Genomic DNA, 14,849 nt, shown 5'->3' with positions numbered 1-14,849 from the left:
GGCGCCAAGCGCAGTGGGAGGATTCGCAGGAACATGTCACAAAGTTCCTTTGGAAGGTGATCAGAGATGGGACAAGTGGTACTGAATTAAAATAGATGATGTGAGTTCAAATTGCAAAGTTCACTTAAAATATGGCCAAGAGAGTCAACGGAGAGGATCCTCTGGCTCTTAGAAGCCCAGGGCTCTCGTCATGAAATAGGGAGCAGCAGAACCACAGTCACCCCCGAAATCAAATCCCACAAGCTCTTCTGACCTCAAGTAAAAACTTCTCCTGCTGCCCTGGCTGGTTTGGCTCAGTGGATAGAGAGCATCAGCCTGCAAACTTAAGGGTCCCAGGTTTGAATCCGATCAAGGGCACATCCCCGGTGGGGGGCTGCAGGAGGCAGCTGGTCAATGGTTCTCTCTCATCATTGATGTTTCTATCTTTCTCTCCCTCTCCCTTGCTCTCTAAAATCAATAACAATATATTTTAAAATTTTTTTCTCCTGCTATGCTGCTAAGTTATCCTGGCTGAATTTGAAACCAAATTTTAGATTTTTAGAAAAATAGTATTTTAGGTAGGCCTGGAGAAACAGAATAGTCTAGCCCACTCCCTTTAACAGGTGAGAAAACCAGAGGGTAAATGAACATTTAAAAGCAGGTGGGTGTGGGGGGAGGGGGAAAATAAAAGGAAAACCTCTCATGAGAGAGAACTTTCTACTGTTCACATTAAATCTGTGTAACTTTCTTTTAGCCAAAATACTCAGAATTAAAACAGAGAATCAAATCTGAAGAAATGCTGGAAAGCTGTTAGTCCGTCCTAAGGAGGTGCCCAGGTATAAGCACAGCACAAGAAACCCCCAGAGTCTGCCATGAAGAGCAGGTCCCACGGCTGCAGTAAGTCATGGCCTCCCAGTAGCCGAAGACGCTGCGTGGGAGACTTCCCTCCGAAGTGTCAGGTCCACACACGGAACCACCCACTCGCCAGCGTGTCTAACGGGCACGTTCCCGTGTCCTGTGTTTGGGGAGAGGATGCTGCTCTCCAACCCAGGCGTCCAAACCAAATCCCGGTCAGATCTTCATGCCTCTCCTCAGCCCCATCGTCAGCTCTTCAGGGCTGTGACCCACCTCGCAGGCTCTCAAACACACCCCCTAAGCGGGTACACAACATGTGCTGCACACGTCTGTGGGGGAGGGGAAAGTTCCTGTTTTCCCTTAGTGCTGGTTGGTCTAATAACCAAACTGACATGTGACAGATCACCAGGAGAAAACAACCCAATGTAATCGTGTGTGTGCAAGCAGGGGCTCCCGAAGAACAGGGAGCGGAGGACTGAGCAGGCACTAAGCCGTCTTGAGCTGAGGACAACGTGGGGTTGTCGTCTGGGACTGCAAAGGGGAGGAAGGCAATTCACATGGAGATGGAAAAGCCAAGGTCTGGTAAGCAAATGTTTGCTGGGCCATCTTGACCAATGGGACACTGGAGACCTTGATCAATGGTACACTAGAGTTCATATACGACAGTGGTTCTCCACCTTCCTAATGCCGCGACCCTTTAATACAGTTCCTCATGTTGTGGTGACCCCCAATTTCATTGTTACAAATTGAACATAATTAAAGCATAGTGATTAATCACAAAAACAATATGTAATTATACATGTGTTTTCTGATGGTCTTAGGCAATATATGTGAGAGAGCAGAACTTTCTATTGTTCTCAACCCCCAGCGGTTCTCAACCTGTGACCCTTTTGGGGGGTCGAACGACCCTTTCACATAGAGGGAGAGGGAGACTGGTTTTCTCACCTGTGAAATTTGGTTTCAAATTCAGCCAGGATAACTTAGCAGCATAGCAGGAGAAAAAAATTTAAAAATATATTGTTATTGATTTTAGAGAGCAAGGGAGAGGGAGAGAGAGAGAGAGAAACATCAATGATCAGACAGAACCATTGACCAGCTGCCTCCTGCAGCCCCCCAAGGGTCGTTCGACCCCCAAAGGGGTCACAGGTTGAGAACCGCTGATATACGATGACAGCTCCCTGGAGTAGTAGGTCCCTCTAGCTATATTATTCGGGGCAGCTACAGAGAGGTAAAGGTTCTCTCTGGGTCTTCTGTTTCTTAAAAATAACCAGCTTAAAATAATAAATATCCCCAAAATAATGGTGGTAATCTGCTCCCCTCCCTTAAAATAGAGTATTATCCAGTCTTAAAAAGGGAGTTCTGGCTGTAGCCGGTGTGGCTCAATGGATGGAGCGTCGGCCTGCGGGCTCGGGGGTCCCAAGTTCGATTCCGGTCAGGGGCATGTGCCTTGGTTGCGGGCACATCCCCAGAGGGGGGTGTGCAGGAGGCAACTGATTGATGTTACTCTCTCATCGACATTTCTGACTCTCTGTCCCTCTTCCTTCCTCTCTGTAGAGGGTCAATGGAATATATTAAAAAAATAAAATAAAATAAAAAATAAAAAGGGAGTTCTGACACATACTACAACATGGATGAAGGTTGAGACATCACACTAAATGAAATAAACTAGTCACTGAAAGGGCGAGGACTACGCCCTCCATCTTACCCTGGATCCTCCATTTTTGGGCAGCCATGTGCTCGGCAAGGCTTCTTCCCGGAAGCCCAAGCCTCTGCTAGCCACGCCCAGGATTTCTTTTTTTTTTTTTTTTTTTAATATATTTTATTGATTTTTTACAGAGAGGAAGGGAGAGAGATAGAGAGTCAGAAACATCGATGAGAGAGAATCATCGATCAGCTGCCTCCTGCACATCTCCCACTGGGGATATGCCCGCAACCCAGGTACATGCCCTTGACCGGAATCGAACCCGGGACCTCTCAGTCCGCAGGCCGACGCTTCATCCACTGAGCCAAACCAGTTTCGGCCCAGGATTTCTTTAAACTAAACTAACCAATGACAATCAAGGGAAGTGTGCGCCATAGATATGACCACATCCTGTGTAACGAGACACCAACTTGCGCCTGGCCAATCGGTGGGGCCCACAGTCCCCTCTCCTCCCCTTATACCAACCCCCTATAAAACTCCTCTTCCCACTGGGCTAGCTCTCTCTCTGCCACTTGCTGCTGTGCCAATAAGGAGGGGAGGGGAGCCAAGCCCGGGTTTGAATAAAAGACTCTTTGCTTTTGCATCGGACACGGCTGGCTCCCTGGTGGTCTTTTGGGGATCCTGAAATCTGGGCATAACAGTCACAAAAGGACAAACGATTCCACTTATATGAGGTCCCTAGAATAGTTAGTTTCTCAGAGACAGAAAATAGAATGGTGGTTCCCAGGGAATGGGGGTGGGGGGGGATGGAGAGTGAGTGTTAATGGATAGAGTTTCCATTTTGTAAGAGGGATCTGGAGATGGATGGCGATTACAGGTGAACAACAATCTATAATAATAAAAGGGTACTATGCTAATTAGACCGGATGTCATTCCAGACAAGCCAGGGCCGGAGGGAAGCCGGTGCCGGCAGCTGGGGGAAGGAAGGCCTACTCTTTCACGAATTTTGTGCGTTGGGCCTCTAGTTTGAATATATTTTGTGCCACTGCACCATACACTTAAAAATGTCCAAGATGGAAAACTTTGTTACCTATACTTTACCAAAATTAAAATAAATGTAAAGAAAAGAAAAAATGATAAAAGGGTATTATTAAGAGATATTAGAAATGCTGTTCAAATACTGCCTGTGTAGCATTCCTTCCTCCCCCCAAAAAGATAAAATGTTTAAATTTCATGTGGCCGTATCCTAATTGAGGGTCACTCTGTAAAATAAATGGCCTGGACTCTGAAAATGTTAATGTCATGAAAGAGTAAATGCGGAAAACAAAAACACCTGGGGCACTGTCTACAGGAAACTAAAGAGAGAAAGCAACTAAATACCATGTCTAATCCTCAGCTGAATGGGACTGGAGCAGTAGCTACTGGTGTAACTATTGGTGGAAATAAACATGGACTTTGAACATTAAATTTTTCTGGATAATTACATTGTATGGCTTTGTAGAGAAATGACATACATACAGAAGTACTTAGAGGCAAAATGCCCAGACATCTGCGGCTAGCTCTCCAAGGGTTCAGGAAAAACTCCCACGGAAAGACAGACAGAGCCGGAGAAAGGGAGAGAGCAAAGTGCGAGGCAGTAACAATGGTCAAATCTAGGTTGAAGGCATGTGTCCATGTATTAGACGTGTCACTTTGCCACCGGTTTGAACTCCTCGGAATAAAAGATTGATGGGGGAAAGTGGCCGCCTCTGCACAGCAGGGTTGAAGGTGGAGAAGAGAGAAACACATGCTTTCCTTTATAAACTCTTCTATCTATAACTGCTTGATGTTTTAGCCCTGTGCATAGTTCAGTAAATGTTTAAAATTAAAATTATTTTATGGTCAACAGTAAAGCCCCCTGCAGTCTAAACATCTTTTTATAGTTAATATTTAAATGATATATCCAGGTTTCATAATTCAGAGTGTTCATGTAATACAGTGCTTTTAAAAACGACAGCCTTTACTAAATAATGATGTATATTCAAGTGTCAGTGTCGCATAACCAGGCATCACCAGTCACACTCCCCTCCTCAGCACCCAGAGACACATGACTCGCTGGCAGGCCTGTGCACTCCATCATTTCTAAAAGCCAGGAGTCCTGCCTGAGGCAGATGAGAGGCGGCCAGAAGCATGTCGCTGGCCTTCTAGCTCAGCCACTGCGTGCCTCTCCGTGGCACGCTGCTCCTGAAAGCGCCGTTGTCCCAGGAGTCAGTCCCCAGCTCCTCCAACAGCCAGGCTGCACTGGCCACGGGAAAGAAAATGTGTGTGCGCTCCCCAGACTGGAATCTTTATATTGCTGAGAATGATCACAATTCGCTTAAAAACCATGACATAAAATGCGCTTTTATAGCCAGAGTTCCAATATGACAAGAGGAAAGCCTCAGAAACCAAAAAGTACCTGAAGCTAACACTCCTTTCATGGTGCTAAAGTAACTCTATTACCTGTAACATCAGCAGCCTTGGATAGGACGGGTATGGAGCGAAAAGATCTGAGGTTTGGTTTGGTTTTTCATCCTCACCCGAGGTGACGTTTTAATTGATTTTCAAGAAAGAGAACGAGAGGAACACTGATGTGACAGAGAAACATCAATAGGGTGCCTCCCATAGGCACCCCGACCGGAGATCAAACACAAAACTTTGGTATGTGGCCTGATTGGGAATCGAACCCACAACCTTTTTGGTGTACAGGACAATGATCAACCTACGGAGCCATCTGGCCAGGACAAGACCTGAGTTTCTATAGCGACACACACACACATCCCAGGTAAGAGCAGCACACAGCGAACCAAGGACACACAGGCACTGCCAGCATGCCAGCACTGTTTCCTTTTATGGAGGCAGTGCCACAGATGTGCTGCAGGAGTCTGTGTATATTTTGGATCCTATTAAAAGCTTTTTATAGAATATTTTAACTCAAACCATTTTTGTTTTTAAAAATGTAATTTAAAATCTAATCATTTTAAATGTCGAAGACTCAAGACCCTTTCCTCAAGCTCTGCCTTTATTCATGACGTAAAGCAACGTGTTAAGGAAAAAAGGCCACTGAACAGCAGTGTCTTCCAGGAGGGCGCTCAGTCCCATTCCTAAGCAACCAGAGCGGCCCACTGGCATCCTAGAGTAACCGTAGCACTTCGCCCGCTGGAACTGAAAATGACAGGGAGACACTCTGTAAAGCATATGACTGTCTGACCACTATGCTCTACACTTGAAACCAACACAAAATAATACTGAATGTAAACTGTAATGAAAAATAAAATGTAAAGTCCTTTTCAGAAAACTAAAAAATAACCATAACAAATCTATCAGAATAGTGAACAATTTCATTAGCTTCCTCTCTAAATTCCCAAAAAGATGATCTCCAAAAATTAAATGTTAGAACACAGATCTGCTACTGGGCTTGCAACTCAGAAGTGGTAATTAGCACAAAGCAATTCCATAGGACAGAAAAAATTCTAAAGACAGAAAGTTGATTGTGCAAACAGCTGTGGTATACCGACTTAAAAACAGGCAAACACAAGCAAAGAACACAAACCAAGAACTACAGAAATGCCACACTAAAAATCAAGTTCAAATGTTCTGGCCTATGGGATGCCGGGAAACAGTAGCAGGTGACCGACTACCTTGGGGCCTAGCAATCAGCTTCATGTAGGCCTGTGTATCTGGCTGCCGTGGTATCAAATGTTCTTAAAAAGTTCAAGTAACAGTACTCCTTTCACCGCTGTGAAACTTACACCCACCAGTCACGTGACAGATCCTCGCTCAGTGCTGCTGAGGCTCTGTTTACTTTGACCTCCTCAACAACTACCTTCTCCTTCCTATTTTCCCCGGCTACCAAGCTGGCCTGAGGCTGTTTTTATTTTCCAGTTTCTTATTACTTAGTGTCAGTTTTGTCATAAGTATACATTTGAGACTTAGTGTACATACTCTGGAGATTTTTTTTTTAGTACATGTGCTGCCGAAGCGAGTGCTGAAATGATTCCTTTAAATGCGTATCAGCAAGCCATAATACAACATACCTAATGAAACCTGGAGAACATGAGGCCAGCAGACAAGTAAAGATTAAATTTCAGTAAATGTGAACTTCTGTTAATTAACCCAACAAAATATAAACACGGAACAATGCTTTCAGCATATTACAGAGAACAGGGCGTGACTGCCTAATAGGAACAGGGCCATAATCTTGCGTACAGCAGTTGGGAGCCATGTTGTGCAGTGAACAGTCAAAACCATCTCCTGACGGGAAAGACAGACTCCACATTACCAAAACCAAGCACAGTCAATCCGTGGCCCTAAGCACCGAGCAACTCTGGAGTGGGTGGTAACAGAACTTAACCGCAAAGAAACTGATTTGTAAATAAAACACGACCAGATCCACTACTGGTCATGCTGGTAGTAGTTTTTATTCCACCTTTAAAATGAGCTCAGAGCTCTTAGAATTTGAAGAGGTACAAGGATGTTTGTTCAGAAGAAGAATGGCACGGCTCAGTGGTTGAGCCTCTACCTATGAACCAGGAGGTCAAGGTTCGATTCCCGGTCAGGGCACAGGCCCGAGTTGCGGGCTCAGTCCCCAGTGTGGGGCAAGCAGGGGGTAGCCCATCAGTGATTCTCTCTCATCATTGATGTTTCTATCTCTCTCTCCCTCCCTTCCTCTCTGAAATCAATAAAAATATTTTTTTTAAAAAAAGAAAAGGAAAAATATATGTAAGGAAATAAAAGGTAGCAGCAGCAAGAAGACAGAGTATTCATAAGACAAGAAATAACAGCCTTAAAGGCAAGGTAATACTTGTTGGTCTAACTTGTGTTTCAAGGAGAGAAAACACTTCAAAGCAGTTCTTATGCTGAGATCCACTAACCTGAAGAAGCAATGAACCTGATTCCTAGAGAATTCTATGGCCCCAAAAGAGGTTAAGAATCGTTGTGATGTAGTTCATTTCCATCTATAAACGTATGTGCACTGTAACACCACCTTGTAGTAAACATATGCATAGGACGCCACTGCTTGCAAAAGTGTTTTTAAAAGTGTCCCAAAAGGCATGCAGCTGAACTGAAAGACAAGCATGCCTAGATACGAAAGGTCACGTCACCTAAGAGCCCATTTACACGGACTACCCAGGACAGGTAAAGCCACAGAAAAAGCAAGCACTGTTGGTTACCAGGAAGGAGGGCGGAAGGGGATATGAAGTAACTGCTTAACCAGTACAGGGCTTCCTTTTGGGGTGATGAAAGTATTTCAGAACCAGATAAAGGTGGTGGCTGTACAACACTGTGAATGCACTAAATGCCACTGAATTGTTCACATTCAAAATGGTGAATTTTGCTATGTGAATATGACCTCAATTTAAAAAATTAATAATAAATAAAACTCTTTTGCCCTAGCCGGTTTGGCTCAAGTGGATAAAGTGTCGACCTACGGACTGAAGGGTCCTGGGTTGATTCTAGTCAAGGGCACATGCCTGGGTTGTGGGCTTGATCCCCAGTGTGGGGCGTGCAGGAGGCAGCCAATCCATGATTCTCTCTCATCATTGATGTTTCTCTCCCTCTCCCTTCCTCTCTGAAATCAATAAAAATATGTTAAAAAAATAATTTTATTAAAAAAACTTCTTAAAATAAATAAATAAAACCCTTTTGTATTTCCTTATTAAAAAAAAAAAAGACAACCACTCTCTGTGTTGCCCCAACTCGGGGACGGAGCAGAAAACCCCAGGATGAACTGGGACCACACAGGTAGAAGCTGAAGGTGCTTCCCTCCTGGTCCTCAGGGCAGGGATGTGGGGCTACGTCACAAGTGCCTGCTAGGTTTGGTGTTCAGAGGGCTCATCTGCAAGACACTCTCTTTGCCAGGGCAAAACTAAAACAAAAAACTCAGATTTTTTTTTTTTTTTGTAAATTTCCTCTTAGGACCTGCAGGTTTCATATAGTTATGGCTTCTGTATTCCTGGGGCTATATTCAGGGGGATAAATGAGAGAAATTAATACTGGGGAAAATATATATATACAGATAAGCCATGTTTGAAGCTTAACTATTGTTCCACAAGATGTTTACCTTTAGTAGGTAGTCAACATTTCCTTTATAAAACTGAGTATCAATGTAAAGCACCCATCCAAATATCCAAAATCAAATTTCTCAAAACAAAACAAAAGAAAAAGTGTGGCTCAGCTGATTGAGCATCTTCCCATATACCAAAAGGGTGCAGGTTCGATTCCTGGTCAGGGCACATACCTTGGTTGTGGGTTCAATCCCCGGTCGAGGTGCATACAGGAGGCAACCGATTAATGTTCCTCTCTCACATCAATGTTTCTCTCTCTCTCACTCTCTAAATCAATAAACATATCCTCAATGAGGATTTAAAAAATAAAGGAAAAAGAAAACATGGAAGAGTCAACTGCTTTTGTGAAATTATATCACAAATAATTAACTTACAACATGTCTACCCTTTAACAGCTCTGAGCCAGTAACTGGGACCAATACCCAGAACTTCCTTAGAAAAGCACTAAAACCACAAAACACGCAAATCATGACTGACCTGTGGAATCAGCTGGCCTTGTGAAATCAAGTTACATAGAGTTTGTAAGTACTTACTGCATGACAGTCATGTTAAACTGACATCATATTTTCAAGGTCAGCATTATTATGTTTGTGCAACTTCTCGGAGTCATACATTTTTGTGATATTTTTAACATCTGACTACAGCTCCTCCATCACAAGGTGCTCCCACTGTTTACCACACGGAAGCAGCAGCTGTGTTCTTCAGCCCCAGCTCCTTCCAGTGCCTCGAGCAGCCGCTTGCAACCCCAGGTATGTATTTTACTACTGATGTGTAGAACACTTTAACTTAAAAGTTTTGCTCCCTACTGATGGAGACACATATACAATGGAACGGAGGCAATTTAGGACAAAGTTATAACAAGATCATGCTGAATGAACTAAATGCTAAGTAATATTGACCCTGCTTATATCTTTCATGTCACTGTCAATATCTTTTCCCATCCCATTCAATAAAATGCAAAAACTTACCCACACAAGCATTGAGGAACAGCCAGTCAGTCTTTTTCATCCTGTTCTTAATCTGCTTTAGTTTTTTGAAGTCCACCTCAAGCTCCTCCTTGCTGCCCACAGCGCCCGCCAACTCAATCCTCTGGAAATCCATCTGCACGTCGGAGTCCCGCTTCGTGGTGGGAGGCGACCTTCTTTGGCTGTTGCTGCTGCTGCAGCTTCCCCTCCACCGAGCCCTGTCCTGCTCATTTATTATTGAAGAAGCCTCTTCAGTCTCTGCCAACTCTATCGCTTCAATATTATTAGGTCTGGGATGATCGCAAACAACACACTTTTTAGCCTTGGCCCAGTTTTCATATGTGCAAATAGAACAAGTCCAATGCTGGGTCCTTGTGTTCAGTTTATTTCTGTCATTGTATTCCTCGCAAGGATCAACAGAAAAAGCAACTGGTCTTGAGCCAGATCCTGAGGATTGAGGAGACTCTGTGGGACTCCTGGTCCTGCGCTGGGATAAGCACTGGGTACATCTGATTGCTCTTGGCCAGTTCAAATACGTGCACATGTGGCATGACCATTTATTTGCATTCTCCACGCTGTACGAAGACTTAACCCTTGGTCTTGCACTAGAGTCTGGGCATATCAAAGGACTACTTCCTCCTTCGGTGCTGGAAGGATCCCAATCTCGGCCAACATCACTGGAACCGCTTTTGAATGGATCTTCTGTGATAATAGTTCCACTAGGTCTCTGGGCGCGACACATGGTGCACTTGATTGCAGATGGCCAGTTTTCATACGTACAATATTCACAAGCCCACTTAATTCCACGTTCTGACATTGTGCACTTCTTGAAGTGAGTTATGTCAAGCAGGAAGCTATAAATAATTAGGACATGGTTATTAAAACAATAATGACATAATTCCACCTCTGAATATATGCCAACATAAAAGTTTGCTTTCATTTACAAAATACAAATTTTTCCAAAGATGCATGTAAGATTTCATAGTGAACTATCCTATTTTCTTTTTTTTAATTTCAGGCACTGGAGATAAATTCCCAAAGAAAAATCTTAGCTCTCTCAGGATTTAATGAGATTGTATTTCAGAATGCAAGAGAGAGGAGAAACTAGGAGTGTGCTGTGGGAGCGCGGGAGCCTAAAGCAGGGAAGCCACCAACAGAAACGTTTCATTTCAGACAGTAATCACCATCAAGGTAGAAAAGGAACCAACAGTTCGAAAACCCAAAGGGAGGGAAAGGAACACAAACCAAGGATCTTAAACACATAGCCATTCTCAAATCACGAACAACACAGATTAGTATGCTATCTAGGTGTAGCATCATAATGCTTGATTTACTAAAGAATTCAGAAGATCAAAGTCAATTCTCTTACTCTTGCTAAGGGAGAAAAACAGCGGGAAAATGCTAATTACCCACCGCTCTTAATAAGCACAGGTAAAGAGGAAAGATGTCGAGGAGCAATCCTTACAGTTAACCAAGGAACACTGAGACAGGGAAAGCTGCCTGACAGCCTACATACCCTCACAACCTAGTTCTGTCTGACACAATGAAAAGCGCAGATCACCCATACGTGAGACAGTGAAATCGACGGAATGTCGCCGAGATGACTACAAGCATATCACTCCAATATAATTTTGAATACTCGTACTCAAAATATTCAGTATTTGAAATACACTGAAAATTCAATTCATATTCAAAACATATTCACTATTACAGTTTCCTAGGATTCAACACTGGGCCTAAAACTACACTAAAACGAAGACTTTACTATTTAATGGTAACTAATTTATGAATGATGCAACTTAAAAGACAAATTGAATCATAACTTTTTTTTAATGGTTTGAATGTAGGCATTGGCCACTAAAGCCAGCCTTTCCGTTTTCTTAAATCCCTTCTCAACTAAATTAATGTCGCTCCACCTACTTTTAACCAGAAAAGTAACAGAAACCCTAGAGAGGGTAAGGGCGCTCTTCCAGACACTTTCTCCGGGTGTTTCCTGAACCTGGAGGCTCAATCTTCCACTTGACAAGTGGCCCCACTCGCCACGCCCTCACGCCCTGTGCAGTATGAACTGGTAAGAGGACAAACTCTCTACACGAAAGGCTACTATTTAATAGCTAAAATAAAAACCACTTACTAAGACTTTAGTTTTCACGCTATGACCTCCACCTTGCACAGGATTAGTTAGAATAAAAGTACGGGTTATAAGTCAGACCAAAGACAAGATTCAGTCTTCCTCGGGAGATGCTGCAAAACGGGCTAAGTGGTCTCTCTGACTGTGAATAGCTCTAATCCTGTAAAGACCAAAACTCAATTTCACTTGAAGCCTGCTACTTTATCCAAAATATTTTAAAAAGGCTTTATTTTAATCAATTCTCTATTTTACTCCTGCTCATTTCATTTAATAATGAACTACTATATTTAGAATTTTAATTTAACACTGCAATAAAAGTAGTTGGTTGGGCTGGTCAAATTAGACAATGGCCGAAACCGGTTTGGCTCAGTGGATGGAGTGTCGGCCTGCGGACTGAAAGGTCCCAGGTTCGATTCCAGTCAAGGGCATGTACCTGGGTTGCAGGCACTTCCCCAGTAGGAGATGTGCAGGAAGCAGCTGATCGATGTTTCTCTCTCATCGATGTTTCTGACTCTCTATCTCTCTCCCTTCCTCTCTGTAAAAAATCAATAAAAATATAAAAAAAAAAACTAGAAGGATATTCCAAACATGTTGAATTTCCATGTTCTGCTAAAATATTGCAAAGTAATTAATTGCGAATTATAATATTTATATAAAGTACTACTTAACTCTTACGCCAAAAATTCCAGTTATGTCCTCTTTTCTCCTCAGCATCTTTCTACATCACCGTCTTCCTCACAACAGTCGACTGAATAAATAACTGGTCTTGAGCGAGACCCTGAAGACTGTTGATACGCTGAAGCCTCTCTCTACAATCTGACCTCATTCCAGGGCTCCAATCGCTTCCCACATCCTACAGTAAACCTCTTATCTTCCTCTGACAACAAGCTCCTACCCTGACTTCCCCAGTCCCCACTGAGGACACCATCAATGCCCTTGCACCAGCACTAACGCAAAATCATCTTGAATTCTGCCTCTGTACGCCCCGCATGCGCTCTGTAGCAGTCTCTGTCCAGTTCTTTTCTTCCCCTCCCAACTGCATCACCCCTGCCTGCCTCAGCCAGGTCAGACTCCCTCCTCTAAGACCTCCTAAGCGCCTTCCCTTTCTAAATGCATCCAGGTCACGGCATCAGCATCAATCTCCCAAGAACAAGACTTCCTGAGCTCTCCCCTCCCCATGTGCCCACACAGAACACACATACCCCAGCCTCATGCACACACCCCCGCCCCGCCCCAAATAATACACACTTCAAGGCAGCAGTCGCCGACGGGTGGTCCGCGGGCCGAAAGGTTGGCGACCGCCGCTCTAGCACCAGCTGAGAAACACAAGTACGACCTAAGGCGCGGTTCAAGGCTCAGCTCTCTCGTGAAGTTTTCTTCAAGTCCGAGCAATCACACTTCAAGCGACATCTGACACTGACTGTATTTCCTCTTGGAGCTAGCTGAGTTCTGAACACAGTGTGTGCCCTGTATCATGCCCTCCCCTCAGTTTCAATCAGGCTGCCAAGCTTTCAAAACTCCTGGCTCAGGGCTTCTGGTATGGAATGTGAGCCGCTGAAGAGACTACACTGAGAGGCCTGAAAAAGGAGAGGAGGGGTTTGGCAACTCGGGCAAAAGAAAGGAATTCTAGGGACGGGACCCACTCCTGTGGCCGACCTCAGTAGACAGTGGCTGCCACTAACAACTACATGTCAAGCCACAGCACTCGTGAGATGGTTACCTATGCAAACCCTGGGGACAGATACATGAGATTTAATTCTGCTCATCTCTCTATATGCATGTAATTTTTCATAATGAAAAGTTTTTTAAACCAGGAAGGTAACAAATGCTGTTCTAGACTAAAAACTAAGGCTTAGGTTGCTAAGGCTGAAAAAGGCACAGGGATATTGTGACGATGCTACTCAGAAATGTTTGAGAAGCAACGTTAAAACATTTGGAAACAAGAATATAGCTTCTTTCACCAACTCACAGGTACAGTTCACAAAAGAGAGGAAATATATAAAAATATGAATCAAAGTTTCTTTCATCCTAAACTTGCACAGATGAATCACACTTCAGAAAACCTAAAACAGACTTAAACTGACGTAATAAAATCTGTCTTTGCAATGTCTCTCATAAACACAGATGCAAAAATCCTCAACAAGGTATCAGTAAATCTAACCCAACAATGTATAAAAAGAATTATATACCACAACCAAGTAGAGTTTATCCCAGATATGCAAGGCTCATTCAATGTTTAAAAATCAGTAATGTAATCCATCTTATCAGCAGGACACAAACCCCCCCCCCCCCCCAGAAAAAAACCCACACATAAACACGTGCAGAAAAGGCATTTGACAAAATCCAACACTCATTCATGAATTAAAAAAAAAAAAAAAATTCCTAGAGCTAACAGGTGTAGATTACAGCAAGTTTACAGGATACAAGGTTAATATACAGAAATTAATTACCTTCCTATATACCAGCAATGGAATATGAAATTAAAAACATTAACATTAGCATCCTCAAAATTTGAAACACTTAAGACTAACTCTAACAAAATATATACAAACTCCAAAACACTAATGAAAGAAATCAAAGAACTAAAGATACATTCCATGTTCATGGATAGGAAGACAATATTGTCAAAATCTCAGTTCTTCCCAAATTGATCAAAAGATTCAATGCAATCCCAATCAAAATCCCAGCAAGTTATTTATCAACAAACTAATTCTAAAGTTTATATAGAGAAGTGTAAGACTCAGAATAGCCAACAGAGTAAACAAAGAAAAAAATAAAGAGGACCGGCTACCCTGACATCAAGACTTAATATAAAGCTACTAGAGGCTCGGTGCATGAAATTCGTGCACGAGTAGGGTTCCTAGGCCTGGTTGGCAATCAGGGCCTTCCAGCTGCTGGCCAGGGCCTTCTTCCCTGGCTGCCGGCTGCCTACCAGAGCTTTCCTTCGTTCCGTCCCGCCCCCTGATGATCAGTGGACGTCATAGCGTGTGATCAAACTCCCAGTCTCCTGGTCAAACTCCCAAGGGGACACTTTGCATATTAGCCTTTTATATATATAGAAAGTAATCAAGACTGGGATACTGATAAAAGAACAAATAAGTCAATGGAATAGAACAGAGAGCCCAGAAACAGGCTCACACACATAGAGTCAACAGATCTTGGAAAGCAGTAAAGGCAATATGATGGAGAAA

General features: G+C 43.3%; 1 protein-coding gene across 4 annotated transcripts in view; it reads right to left on the bottom strand.

The window, feature by feature from the left end:
* Nucleotides 1-14,849, bottom strand: part of ZRANB1 (zinc finger RANBP2-type containing 1) — a 44,269-nt gene that overhangs the window by 18,794 nt on the left and 10,626 nt on the right. For 3 of the 4 annotated variants that reach the window (XM_036335614.1, XM_036335615.1, XM_036335613.1), the window contains one exon: nucleotides 9,531-10,381. In XM_036335614.1, the coding sequence (XP_036191507.1) occupies nucleotides 9,531-10,344 (814 nt within the window). In that variant the 5' untranslated portion in view covers nucleotides 10,345-10,381. Of the gene's footprint in view, nucleotides 1-9,530; nucleotides 10,382-12,906; nucleotides 13,096-14,849 lie in introns of those variants that run through there. The other variant, XM_036335616.1, reaches the window with a different exon arrangement.

Source organism: Myotis myotis, unplaced genomic scaffold (genome assembly GCF_014108235.1).
Source record: "Myotis myotis isolate mMyoMyo1 unplaced genomic scaffold, mMyoMyo1.p scaffold_m19_p_15, whole genome shotgun sequence".
NCBI classification, from domain to species: Eukaryota; Metazoa; Chordata; class Mammalia; order Chiroptera; family Vespertilionidae; genus Myotis; species Myotis myotis.
This window is presented reverse-complemented; position numbering and strand designations above follow the sequence as displayed.